Source organism: Calidris pugnax, unplaced genomic scaffold (assembly GCF_001431845.1).
Source record: "Calidris pugnax isolate Ruff unplaced genomic scaffold, ASM143184v1 scaffold252, whole genome shotgun sequence".
Taxonomy (NCBI): Eukaryota; Metazoa; Chordata; class Aves; order Charadriiformes; family Scolopacidae; genus Calidris; species Calidris pugnax.
In genome coordinates, this window is record NW_015091118.1 from 4,257,358 (window position 1) to 4,271,190 (window position 13,833).

General features: G+C 40.0%; 1 protein-coding gene across 2 annotated transcripts in view; it reads left to right on the top strand.

The window, feature by feature from the left end:
• The window catches only part of FAT3 (FAT atypical cadherin 3), a 430,327-nt gene that overhangs the window by 391,445 nt on the left and 25,049 nt on the right, over nucleotides 1-13,833 (top strand). For both annotated transcript variants that reach the window (XM_014958334.1, XM_014958335.1), the window contains exons 20-21: nucleotides 6,851-6,985; nucleotides 7,996-8,153. In XM_014958334.1, coding sequence (XP_014813820.1) covers nucleotides 6,851-6,985; nucleotides 7,996-8,153 — 293 coding nt within the window. The remainder of the gene's footprint in view (nucleotides 1-6,850; nucleotides 6,986-7,995; nucleotides 8,154-13,833) is intronic.

Here is a 13,833-nt window from a genome sequence, read left to right on the forward strand (position 1 = left end):
AGACTATCTGGTCAATTTTTAAGTAATAGCATTGTAAGTTTTAAACAGATGTATTTATTATAACAATAGTTGGCCTTTTGTTACATATGAAAGGCTCTGAAATAAAGGATTCTGACAGGTTTAAAAGGGACAATGCTGCAATACCCTCCAGACGGGTCCAGGAGCCAGTGCAGGAGCAGTGTCTGCAAAACACTTTTGTATTCACTAAGTCATAGCTTTGTCTCGTTTTCATACCAAGAAATCACAAATCCTCATCTCCATGGGGATAGCGATAGCCCTTGCTGTCAGAAATTGGTTTTCTGGCAGCCAAAATTTTCACTGTTTATAATTTCATTTCACTACTTATTAAAGTCAATAATGATGTATTATTCCCTTCAGATACTAATAGTAAGTGGATCTGCCTCATGATCCCTAAGTTTAACTGCAAAAAGAAGGACTTTGCAATGCAGTACAGCTCTGATCCAGCAGCTCGCTCCCTTCCCCCTGCCCCCGCACAGCACTGGAAGCACAGTAATTCAGCTGGGGCTGCGATTTCCAAATTTTTCTCTCATGTACCAGTCAATCCTCAAAGTGTATGGCCGGCTGCCAGAACAGCAGTGTGGTGGTTCTGCAGACCGTCTGTGGTCCCCAGCCTCTGGACCATTTATCACGGCCTCGAAGGCTGCTGTATGGGAAGAGTTGCAACAGGCAGCTTGTCCTGGTCCAGCTGGAAAGCTGGATGGGTTCCCACAGCTCCCGTTTGAGCCACGATGTGCTGATTTCCCATGGGTGATCCACAGGCCTTGGGGTGGGGTTGAGCATGTCCATTCCACCATCCAGCCTGTAACCAAAGTGTCCAGAGCTTCTGATTTAAGTGTAGCTACCAGAGAGGTGAAAGCCTTTTACTTGCGCAGAGATAAGAGATGTTGGTAGGAAGTTAAAAAATCCATACTTTGCCCTTTGCCACATTATTTAATGCTTCAGCCTCTTCTACTGCTTTTAATTAAAGGAGCCAGAAGAAATGTCTTGGTATTTAGGTAAATACACAGACACACACTGTGTTTTATCACATAGGAGGTAACACAGACTTCTGAGGGTGTATTCATTAGGGAATATATGTATAGTTTTGCTTTCATGAAAGCTAAAGACTGGGCCCAGTAAAAGAGTTAGAAAAATGCAAATACTTCTTTGATCAGTAATTCTTGTACATGCACATAAATGCAGCAGTTCAGGAAAAAGCACACAAAATACTACAATAAATTTATTTTGGCTTGTTTAACAAGACAGCATTAGCGAGATATTATTAATATAATAAAAGTATTATACTTCTTTTGTTACTAGGATAGTTTCATGATCCAGTCTGGTATTAATAGCTTGAATTACGACAAAGCCATTAAAATATTGCATATGTTTCCAGAGATCTGATTCAATTATGACCCAGAAAGCTTGAGTTTGAACCAATTCACTCGTTCTTGAAATATGTATCATACTTGGAGTGTTTTTCCCACTGGCAGATGTCACAGATATGCACAATTTATGCATGCCAGCTGTGCATAACTTACCTAGATTACCTTTGTGAACAAGCAGAGTTATCTAACATGAAAATGCAGGGAGACTGTCAAGCAGGCAGTGGGTGAACTTTGGAGGTTCAGCAGCTCAGCTCTGGAAGGATAAGTTCGAAAGTTCAGGTACATCAATCTAAGCCTTTAAAATCAATAAAATTGAACTAAAGAGTTTTCCAATAACATACTGTCTCCTTAGATTTCTGGCTCATCTGCTAGTGGTTATATGGAAAATATTGTAACAAATTGGGGTTTGTTTGAGCGTGGCTATAGGGGCTGTGCAATTGCCAGTCTCCCATCCCATGACATGAGGTATGCAAACATCTGTCAGTGCTTATGGGAAATAAAGATAGGAGGACCGGGATAAATATATTCCTGTAAAATAGTTCTCATGACATTCTCATTTTTCAGAAGCAAGAATCTATTCCGTATTTTTATTTTTTCATGATGAAAAGTAATTCTTTTGTGTTGAGACACAGATGCAGGGAAGAAGCAGGTTTTGTTGGGACCGCTTTGCTATAGAGTTGTTCTGCATTATAATCTTACAAAGTGAGGTTACATTAATATGTTTATGGGAGAGGGCTGGATTGAAATCATCTTGACAAATGTGGGTATGTATCTACATCTGAGCTGGTCACTCCAGGCCCCATTTGCAGACAGTGGAAAGAATGAGGTATTTTTAATGATGTGATACATCTCCCCCTAGATGTCTAAAATCAGTCGGATGAATCATGCCCTAAAGTTAGATGAGATGAATTCCATTTCAAGTGTTTAATATGGTTCTGGCTTAATAGTTTGAAAGAATTTTTCTAATACACCCAGAACTGTTCAGTAAAAGTGCAGACACTCACATCCACGTTATTTAATCAACTGAATAGCAGTCTTGGACCACTTTCTTGTGAAACCAGGCAATTCAGACTTTATGGAGTCACTTCTAGCATTTTGTGAATGTTCTGACAAAAGGAAATCGTGGACTGTGCTGATCTGCTATTAATGTAGGACCTAGTCTTCAGAGGTGGCTTGTGTCCTCAGCTCCACAGGGCACACACTGCCTTTTAAAGAGTCCTGGGTGTTTTGCAAGATTGGGCATCAGGAACCCAATTCCTATGTGTACAGCACCACTCTTCCCATTTTCAGGAAGCATACAATGAAATTAATGAGCCTTGTCCCAGCAAGGTAGCCAGGAAAACTGAAGAATCAAATGTCCTGTTTGTGCCTGGGAACAAAGAATTGCAGATAAATCTTTTTAAGGCCTGTGCTGAGAATGCACAATCTCATATAAAACATAGGAGAGCTGAAGCATCAAGTGAAGGCATGACTGGGCGAGTGGGAATTGCTATCATGTAAGGGGTCTTAAGGGAAGCTGTAATCAAGCCGTGGATGGAAGAGGTTAAATGTCTCAATTCTAAAGCTGGGAGCGAATCTGATTCACTGGGACGTACTGCGTGACACAAAGTTTTCCAGGGGCACTTGAGCTCATTGAAATCCATGCCTGACTTGTGAAGAAACAAGTTTGTGGTACCTACACGGATACATATACAGTAATCATTGCTCACAATACCTGGTCAGCGTGCTACAAAAATAAAAACAAATTGTAGCTCCTAAGTTGATGGTCTTCCCCTCACCACTAAACTAGTTATTAGATTGCTTTAAAATAACAGTCTAGAGTTTGGTTTACATGCTTTCTGGGACTCCTTCAGGAGTCACCTTTTGAGCTTTCTCCTGCAAGCAAGAGAAACAGACTCTATTTTAATATTTATACAGATTCAGGAGAATGGTCTTACAGAAAAAAAAACATCACAAGGCTCAAGTTAAAACTGTTGAAGCGCTCAATTTTCAAAATAGATTTACATTCCTGAAAGTGATCCTTCTTTGGAGGAGCAGGAATTAAATAAATGTCTCGTTTTGCAATGGAAGACTGTTTTCTTCCTCAGTATACTAGCAGGAAGATTGTAATACTTTTACCTTCTATTAGAGAATTACACTGATGATGGTCTGTCAAAATCAAGTGGGTCTATGCCATGCACTGGTTGATGCCAGCTCATGTGTCTCTGCGCTACCTTATAGAGAACAGCTTTATTAATACTAATGTGAGTTTCAAGGCAATGCTGTGGATTGTCTGGACTTGCCTACAGAAAAGAAAAAGATCAATTCAAATCCACATTTCTTCAATCTCTTATTGGATGGTAAATAGACTGCTCTTTGGAGTGGAAATGCAACATTAGAATAATTTTATTTAAACTCAGGCTGCAAATCTTTGATGTGGACAACGTAACCTTGAACAATTTCACAATTTTGCTCCTCATAGTTGTGAAATCAGCCTGAAAATGCGTGTTAGCTCGGGCAATGCAATAATGCAGATTTGTAGCTTATGTACTTACAACCATACAGACAGACATAAAGCAGTGCTTCTTCCAAGTCTGAATATTTTAAAAATTTTGTGACAGCTATGAAATCCTGCTGCAGCAGGATGAATAAAAAGTTGATTTGCTTGTAGTCTACCAGAAGAACTATTCTTGGCCTGCCGGGGTAAGCAATTATTTAGTGTATCTCCACAGATGCACTAAATACGTTAAGATCCTTTCCATATATTTTTTGACTGTCGAAGGATGGCTCTGAAGTACAAATCAAAGTTTGAATCAGCTAAAAAAACTGGCAGAGATGGATAACCAAGTAAGCTATTGCTTTATTGCTTCATGTCAAAGAGCCAGTCATAGGTTAGGGGATGTGAAAATTTGCAGAGCCACATTTGGAAGTCTCGGTGCCCCTTTCTGCTGCACACTGATGAGCTGTGGGGCTTTTGTCCAAATGACTTGTCTGTCAGCTACGCAGAGGCTCACTTGAATTACAGCCTCACAAAAGGTTTAAGTGTGTTCAGAGAGGAGATATACTCTGCAAACAGCAGAATGCTGTGGTTTTGTCACATAAGAATGAATTAAAATAGCCAAAAGAACCAAGTAGAAAATGCAAGGCAGCCTATAGAATATTTAACCACCTGTTATAATTTCAGAAGTAATTGTTATTCGCCACTGAATTAAAAAAATGAGTTGGTTTTTTTTTTCTGAAAAAAACACTATAGAAAACTTTGTCTCTGGTAAATTCTGCAGACCTTACCTTTAAATAGAATATCGTTTTTCAGTGCAGAACCCTATTAAATGACATTTGTTTCTTGATTCTCTAAGACTTGAAGTGTGACTGTATATTGCAGCTGTTATTCCTGTTAATGTTACCTACTAAAGTGATTATTAAAGATTGCCATGCATCATTTTCTAACTGTGCTACATGCAGTACTGTGAATCGTTTACTGCGTAGACCTCTCAAAAAATGTTTGACAAAGGAGGGGAGGATGTTAAAGATTAAATTGACTGTGCTGTACATCAAGCAAGACATTTACAGTCATTGCCATATTTGTAGTCAGCCCATGTCCACTTTCAAACATACAGTAGTAATTTTTCCAGAAAATACAGTGCCAGGTAGTTTCAGCTATGCTTACAATGAGCCCTTCTTGGCTTGTACTGAAGTATGAGAGCAATAAGATCCTTTCTTTCATTACTTTCGGAGATAGACTGTATGACAGGTTGATTTCTCCCTTTGTAAAGTGTAAATAAAATACATAGGTTCAAAAACTGAAGTAGTTTTTTAATATGATAATGGTCCTGCAATAAACAAGAACTGCCAATATTCAGAAAGTGATGGGTAGGAAGGTGCTGACCTTTTATTGTTAAAATCATCACCTGCATGAATTAAGCAAATTAATTTGATGAGCAAAACACGAGACACCTGTCCATTCACAGCAACCAGATCTCTCTTTGTTCAAGCTCTGGCTGCAAATCACCAGAAGCAAGGGCAGGAATGCCCTTTTTTTTCCTGCAGTTAAAGGCCAGTTTTATAGCAGCCACGCACAGGTGTCCAAAGGTTGGAGCTGACCCTGCATCTACCAAGTTCCCTGGTGCAACCAAGAAAAGGCTAACTGTTGTGAAAATTGAATAATCCTGAGAATTCATACATTAAGCACCAGTAGTTGTATCATGTTTTGCATTTTTGTAGGTGGTGTTTGCAAACCTTTTAATATTAGAGCAATCAAAACAGACTTATTGAGACATTTTTAGAAGTTATATAGAAGTTTTAGCCAAACCCTATGGCATGCAGGAAGTTTCTTTGACATTGACAGGCTTTAAAGTAAGCCCTTGACATGCTCAGCTTGCTAGATGTTAAGAATTTAAAAGGTTTTGAGGAAGCTTAATGTAATTGTGTTGCACAAGTATTTTAAGCAAATTCAAAACTCAGTATTCAACTGTCATATTACCTCCCTTATGAATTTAGTAGTAGATCTGAATTCACCTGTTCTTGGGCAAGGTTAGATTCTGTACTAATAAAAGATTCTTAGGAAAGAGTTGCCATTAGCTTTCAAAATAATTTTATCTAAATTACGCTCTTCCTCAAATACAAAAGAACATTATTTTTTTCCCCCTAGTTATAATCAGAAATTGCAACTGGCTCTTTAGAATATTAAGCTGCTTCTTTCTTCAATTCAGTCATGTCAAGAACCACGGTCAACTTATTTTTGATTTTCAAAATTTATTCACTTTGAGTTCTTACTCAAGAGCAAGTAAATCTTTTTTTTTTTTTCTTTGTTTTTTCATGGGCAGTTTCAGATGCAATGGGACTTGTGTAGTCTCAGCCAGAAGAAAGGAGGATCGGTTTTGGCAGCCTGGGCAAGGTGCACAGTAGGATGTGAGGTCTCAGAAATGTCAGGAGGAACATGGGGACAGGGCAAGCCTTGCCTATGCCGTGCGGTCAGGCTGGCAGCGCATCCTGTGCAGTATGAGGATGAAAAGTCCAGATGTCACTCCATAACCCAGGAATGACTTTTTCTTATTTCATCTCCTAGGGAACTCCACCTCCTTACATTTGCTTCTCCTGGGTGTGCTGGGGCAAAAGGAGTGCGCAGCTTCAAGTCATTTGTTTTCTCCTATCTCTAAACCCGCTGTGCAGGAGGCTTTGTTAGAAAATGACTGGCCTGAGAGTCTAAACACCAATTATAAACCAGTTACTGCTCATAATAGTTGGGTTTTATAATACATTGCCCTGGGTTTTAGAGCAGCCTTTGAAGAAGAACCATAATGGTTCTGCTACATACTTGTCCAAAGGACATCTCTTCCATGAAGGGTTTTTTTTTGTTGTTGTTATTATTTGACCATTTTTTGCTTGTACTGACGTGTTAGATCAATAATTGTCTTTCATTGCTCTTGTATTGCTGAAGATCATGCTTTAAACTGCATCCCTGACAGTATTTTAACACATTGCAGGAGAACGCTGCCCTGGGTCTAACGATCCCTGCCTGGAGAAGCCATGTCCAGGGGACATGCAGTGTGTGGGGTATGAAGCTAACCGGAGACCATTCATCTGCCAGTGCCCACCAGGAAAGCTTGGCGAATGCTCAGGTGCATGTCACAGCAGGAAAGGGGGATATCCTTGAACAGCAAAGTGCTTTCATTCTCATTTTGTGGGTAGAGGTGCCACTGAAGTCATCAGATGTACTGCTTAACCCTTCTCAGCACTGGCAGTTGGCACATCTGTTTATAAGCCCTGTAAAATGCTTGGCTGAGGGACTGTATGAAGACCATGATCCAGTTTCCACTGGGAAATTCCCACTGACTTGGTTGAATCCCAGATCAGTAAAACAGGCTGCTGAGAAAACAGGACTTTTCCTACAGACTGTTATGCCAGATGTTTTCCTGCCATGGGCAAAGCTCTATAATTAACTCTTCTGCTTATGATTTAGATTACCAAAATTCCAGTCTTTATTAATGAAAACACTAAACCATCCCAAGAAGAAAGTTTGAGAACATTTTTTAGTTCTCTGCAGTTGTGTTGTTCCCTGGGATACAAAGAGCCTGGTGGAAAGCTGGTGAAGTGGAGCTTTCCATGGAGTTCAGTGAATCCAGGGCTGCATGGCAGAGGACATCTGCTATTTCCCTGGTGACAGCGCAGCAGATACTGAGCTGTATCACTGTGGTCCTGGGCAGTGGTTGCAGGGAGTTCATTGCAAGGGTTTGGCTGGCATCTGCCCATGCTTAACTTTATTCCCATAAATCAGCTGCCTGGTGTACAGGCATGGTCATCTTTGACACCCTCTGTTATCAGTGAGACAACATAGGTGCCTCCAGGGGTGTACAACCTTAAAAGTGCTGAATACTTGGAGAAACCTCTCTTTTTTGTAAGTATGGAGAAAAAGAGCTTTCCTCCACCCCCTGAAAAATAATTTTCCCAAAAAATACAGTATGTTTTTGTAGTAGGTGCCAGCGGTTTTTTTGCCATCAAAGTTGGGTTTTATTTATTTCTTCCTAGACATTCTCCTTAGCTCTATAAATTCTTTAATTAACTTGACAGTTGAGGAATTATTTCATGTGTCACTAAAAGAATATGTGTCTTTTCAAAATTATTATTTCAGGCCACACTTCCCTTAGCTTTGCTGGGAATAGCTACATTAAATACCGGGTTTCTGAAAATAGCAAGAAGGAGGAATTCAAGTTGGCTCTCCGTCTGCGAACCCTGCAAAGCAATGGGATTATAATGTACACCAGAGCGAATCCCTGTATAATTCTCAAGGTAATTAAAATAACTTATCTTTTCCGCAGTTGTTTCTCTTGATTATATGTTTTCTGCTGGCTCTTGATTTGGGGAATGCTGTTCTCATTTCAGCTGTAGATTGAGAAGATGAAGTCTGATCTGTTTCTAACAGGGAAAAACAACAATTTCTACAATGGCAGCAACAACAACAATCAGAAAAGCAGCTTGTTAGTGGTACTTTACTTGGAAAATGCTCCATTGGGTGCTGTTCATTATAAGAACATTATGTGTATCTGCATGCAGGAGCCAATCTGCATGAGATGTAAGATTTGGGCATTTATATGACCATACAGTCAAAACGATGCATGCTGAAATAGCTGTTCTTCCCCTGGGCCCGTGCCTGTGGTTAGAGGATATGCCCTCACTGCTGTCGAGTTAATTCCAGAAACCAACTGCTTCGAACGTGTCTCCTATTGAATGTGAAGATTTCTTCACTCTGTGAATTAAGATTATCTGTTGAGAGAGGCATGGGGTAGCTGGAGATTGATACCCAATCAATATTTAATTGATAAGCTCTCCATGCATTTTCGTTCTTTGTTGGGTTTCCATGGAATGGCTAATATCTGCTGGAGGGAAAGGGAGTGCTAGGCTTATCCAAGAGCCTGCACATATAGTATTTCTGCTAGAGCCTCTAAGGTACAAAATGAAGACATTGACTTTTGTCCCAGCAGTGGGAGAGATGGCACAGAGCCTTTTGTGTCTGTATTTGCAATCTTTAGAGTTCTTTTGGCTCAATGCTTAGGTAATGTTAAAATGTTTAGATGAGTTATTAATGGGCAACAAACAATTTTATAGCTGTTAGACTGCAATATTTCACAAGCAGGAGTACTGTCTGTCATTCACTGGGGACTCTCAGCATTTTTCAGATTTGTACAAGACAATTAAGCTCTGCTTTGAGACACATAGAAATGCAGATTGAACTTTTCAGTATACTTTTTGTTCAAAAAATTCAAAACAGAACTGCAGGCTTGAAGACGTTCTTTGAAGTCTTCATGGTAGTTGCCCTTAGCGTGTATCAGTAGGAAATGTTGGCAATTTTGTAGTTTTGAAAAATGCTTGGGGAAAAAAAATGGCCCTGGTGAAAGGTGTCACTTGAAAACAATAGGAGATGATACAGAGGCAGATTGAAATGGAGTTAGAATAATGATAGGAGAATTTTTTTTTCTTAGAGTTTAGTGTATAGATCTATCGTGATTAAGGAGTCCAGTGAGTCACAGGGTGTAGACAACTGAGTGGATATTCTCCAGTTGAAGCTGGGAAATTTTGCAACTAAAAGAGAAAAATTCATGTGATTACAAAAACTAAGAGACCCCCTCGTTGCATTAGTTTGGGTTGAGATTTTACTTGTGGGGTAGGAGTTAATGTGTTTTCAGTCGCCACTTCACACAATCACCTAACCATTTTGCTTTGAAAAATACTGGAAGGAAAAAATAATACTTGAAGGAGCAGCGACAAGACCCGTGGCTACTCTGCTCCGATCTCAGATGCCAACTTCCAGGTCATGCTCCTTTTTGCTTCCTGTCTCTAAGAAAGGATTTCCAGCTATGAACCCATCTGATGCAGCACTTAGTAGAGAGCTTCAGATGGAGCTTCTGCCTCATGTGTCCAATGAGAGATCCAGGGTCATGTATGGATGCAAGGGTTCCACATTCTCCCATGCACTGAGCATGGGAATTGTCTTCTCAGAGCCTCATCCTTGGCTTTTTGGTGGGGCAGAATTTGCTGCTTTACTGGGCACGTCCTTTTCCCAGGTCTGGCCCCTGGCTTCTCTAAGCATGGGGTTTAAAGCAAAGGAAAGCATTATATTCAGTACGTTTTTTTGGAGAAATGGCATCACTTAAAAGATCAGGAATTGCTAGAGTTTTATTTGCAAAGGTCATTTAGCAGAGGCACATCAGACTAAGGTCTCACAAAAGTGCTCTATGGCAGGCAAATGGCATGAAGCTCAAGGGATGTAACCTTAGCAGTTCTCTTTGGTGATGGCAGCTGACTCATGAACTCCACTTTGGGGATCCCTAACTCAGATGCTTTCAAGCAAGTTACCCTTAGACTTTATAAGTGTAAGGTTTTTTTTCATTTGTAAACCAGAGGTTAGGCCTTTTTTAGTTGGTTTGTGGTTTTTTTTTTTAACCAGGTATGTATGGTGTGAGATAGAGAAGCACTCAGAAATGAGACCATTAAGTAGATTAATTAGAGGTCTATAAATGTGAAGTTGTTATCATTTGAGCATTGCTTTCAATTAAATTAAACATGAGGAGAAGCTTTCCAAATAGAGGATAAAGGATGGGATCCTGTGCTCTTTTGAGCACTCTGGCATCACTCCAGCAAAGCACTTAATCACTTGCTTAACTTCCTGCATTTGAAGGCAATTGGAACTACTCATATAACTTAATTTAAGCATGTACTTAAGTATCTGCCAGATTAGCACCAGAGGGCCCAGCACCATCATGAGCTCCAAACAAAGGCAGAGGTGGAAGAAATTTAGAGCCATCACGTAGTGCGAGCCCATGGGAGACCAGGCAGAAAACACCACCACTGTTGGGGCACACAGTAGCATTGATTTTTTTGAAGCAAGTCTCCCCCATTGCAGTCTGTTTAAAAATTAATTCTGCAATATGGTTTTCTGTGTTTAAATGACCAGCTTAATTTTGGGAGCTCATACATTTGTGATAACTCCAGGGATGGAAATATTTCATAATCATAACGCGGTGTCCTTCTTAGATGAATAGTAAATTCCACAGAGCAAACTGCTTGTCTGCTACTTTGCTGAAAGCCTACCAGCTCCACTGTGTTGGTACAATATAATAAGGGTTGTTATTTATTCAGCTGTTTCTAATAAAGCAACTCATCCATCGATTTTGAGAGGTTGGCCATTTTTTTGTTGCGTGCTCTTGCTTTTAAGACAATTGGAGTAAAATGAGATGCAGGTCAATGGCTTTTTTTTTTTTCCAAAAACATATTGTGTGCCAAAACCAGTATGACCATTTCCTTTTTCCTATGTAGTATCTATCTGTGAAAACTAAGATTTAACAATTTTAAACATTGTGAGGCCATGGCAGAAGAGAATTCCATAATTTATTTCTTTTTGTTTTCAAGGAATACAATGGAGATTCAACTTGTTTTGTGAAATTTAAAGGATTAAAAATAGGTAAAGAAAGAGTTTCCCATCATGCCAGAAATATAGCTGTTAAATGGTAAAAGGCAAGCATATGTTCTTCAGTCCAGGCAATTAATGTGTAACTTTGCATGGTTTAGTTAAGTGTATATTATACATTTTAATGCATTACTGCTACATGGCTTCTGCTGGATAAGACTGAAGCTTGGATATGATCCCAGTTATGGCTAGAGTTGAAACGAGTAGTATTTTAATTAAATATACCGTTTTACACAAACGAACCTGAAATGTAATTCGGCTAACGAAATATTTCCCCAGATAGATTAGTAGGCAGCATGCTGCATCCATGGTGTGTGACTGCAGATGGACTGTGTGAGCCTAAGGTGCTCTCAGAAGAACCATTTGATCATTTTATTACCTATGTTGATACACAAATATGGATGTTAGCCAAACATCTTAGCCAGGCTAATATTCTAATATAATTTACAATATGTGTTTGGCTCCATTTTGCTCATTGAATGAAACTGTTGAAATGTAACAGATTGCATCAGCTTTTGGAGCCTGGTCTGTTCTTTGTACATTTTTCCCCATTTCATACAGGTGAGGGATGTTGTGTCGGTAAGAGCATACAGGCTTAAGTGTGTGTTAACCTCACTGTCCTAGTAATTATAATCAGAGATAGTGTGACTGAACCCAGAAAGCTCTGAGAGGTGGAAGCCTGGTGGGAATTTTCTGCCCAGCTAGGGCAAAGCAATGTCTCTCTGCTTTCTTCTTGGTGCCGAGGGTTTCTGCTGGTGCTGGGGGCGGCACTGGTGAGGGGCTGCTGAGTTTGCATCTCTCTGCTGTGAGCTGGAGTAACTCAAGCTCTCTGCTGTGTCACATCACAGAGATGGAGAAAAAAGCAGTGCCACACATTCCATCCTGAACTGAGTCTGATGCTACCAACCCTCAATCAGACCAGTCAGTCTACTGAGATTATTGTCTGGATAATTGCTGAGCCTGGACAACAGCATTGGTCTTTCATTGGACTTCCATCCTATTTGCTTGCATGTACCTCATTTAGTAAGACATTAACTTGAAGTTCAGCTTCTCTTGGTACCAAGGTCCAGGTTACAATCAAAGAGCCCCGTTTGAGGATTGAAAAGTATCCCTTACATCCCTGTGACTAAGGGGAATCATGGGAACACCAGGGATTAATTGCTGCATTAAAGATCTGTGGTTGAATTCTCCATGCTTCGGAGTGGAGACACTGTTTTGTCCTGTTGAGTGGAGGACCCTCTCCTCCCTGCCCGGCCAGCCTAGCTGCTCAATAGGCAAGACAGGAGCCCTTTGCAGCCCCTACTCCTCAAGGGCTGTTCCTGCTCTTCCTCCTCCTCCTCGAGGCACGGGGCCATCAGGGGACAAATATTTCCTCCCTGCCCCGCTGCAGCAAAGCCTGTGACCATCTGATTAATGAAAGTATTTTTATGGTCCCATTGCTAGGGGTATCTGGGCATGTCACAGACTTTAATGTATGTATCTGTAAAGCAGTGGTGTGAGGTAGGGAAATGACGTTATCCCTTTTTTACTGATGGAGACCTGAAACTAATGACTTGCTTGAGATCCCAGAGGAAGAGTGTTGCAGAGTGTGGATCCCCATGCATATCTATCATATCTTAGGTTAGCACTGTAAGCGTCGGACCATCCTTTCCATCCTTCACTCGACCCTAAGGTTGAGGTTAGTAGTGCTTTTTTTTAATAAAAGGAAGGAAACATAGCCTTTCAGACAATATATATTTACTGTGTATGTCAGATCATCTGCTGGTAAAAAGAAATAAAAGGGGATGAGAAAGATGTATAAAACATATTTTAATGGCAAATCTTTTAGATCATCGTTTCCTGTACACAAGTGGTGTAATATTTATCCCAGGTGCTCATATGTGGTGTTGTATTTATAAAGATAATTGGAAAAGCATGTTCTGTGAGTAAGGGTAATAGACATGCAGGCAGTAGGTCCTTCAGGGTATAAGTAGTCTTAGGGGAGGTATATGTATATTATACACAATCAGTAGAACAGTTTCCATAGGAAAAAGCCTTTTTGAATAAGAAGCAAGTTAACTGCTTATGCGATGATTGCTGTTTTTCAAAGTGTAATATGTTGGCATGTATTTTTCCGTTTGATTTGTATTCCTATTGAGCCAGACCACACTTTCAAGGTTTGTGGGCTATTTTGTTGCACAGGGAGAAAAGAAAGTATTGCTCCATCTCTGGAGAGAAACCAGCTCAGTTTATCAGAGCATCTTGTTTACTGAGATTCCCCTGAGCAGATGCTTTAATAAGACCAATTTCAATCTACAGAAATAGTTTACAGCTGAATTTTGAGTCCTGCAAGAAAAGATTTTTAATGAAAAATGATCCAGACTTATTTTTCTATACATGCATTAGCCTTTTTCGATTGAGCTGTAGGACTACAGGCAACATCCATCCCTCAAGCATGTTGTATTACAATCATAGATCTCATTTCCTCTCAGTTTCATTACATCCCACAGGTCAAGGACTTCAAAA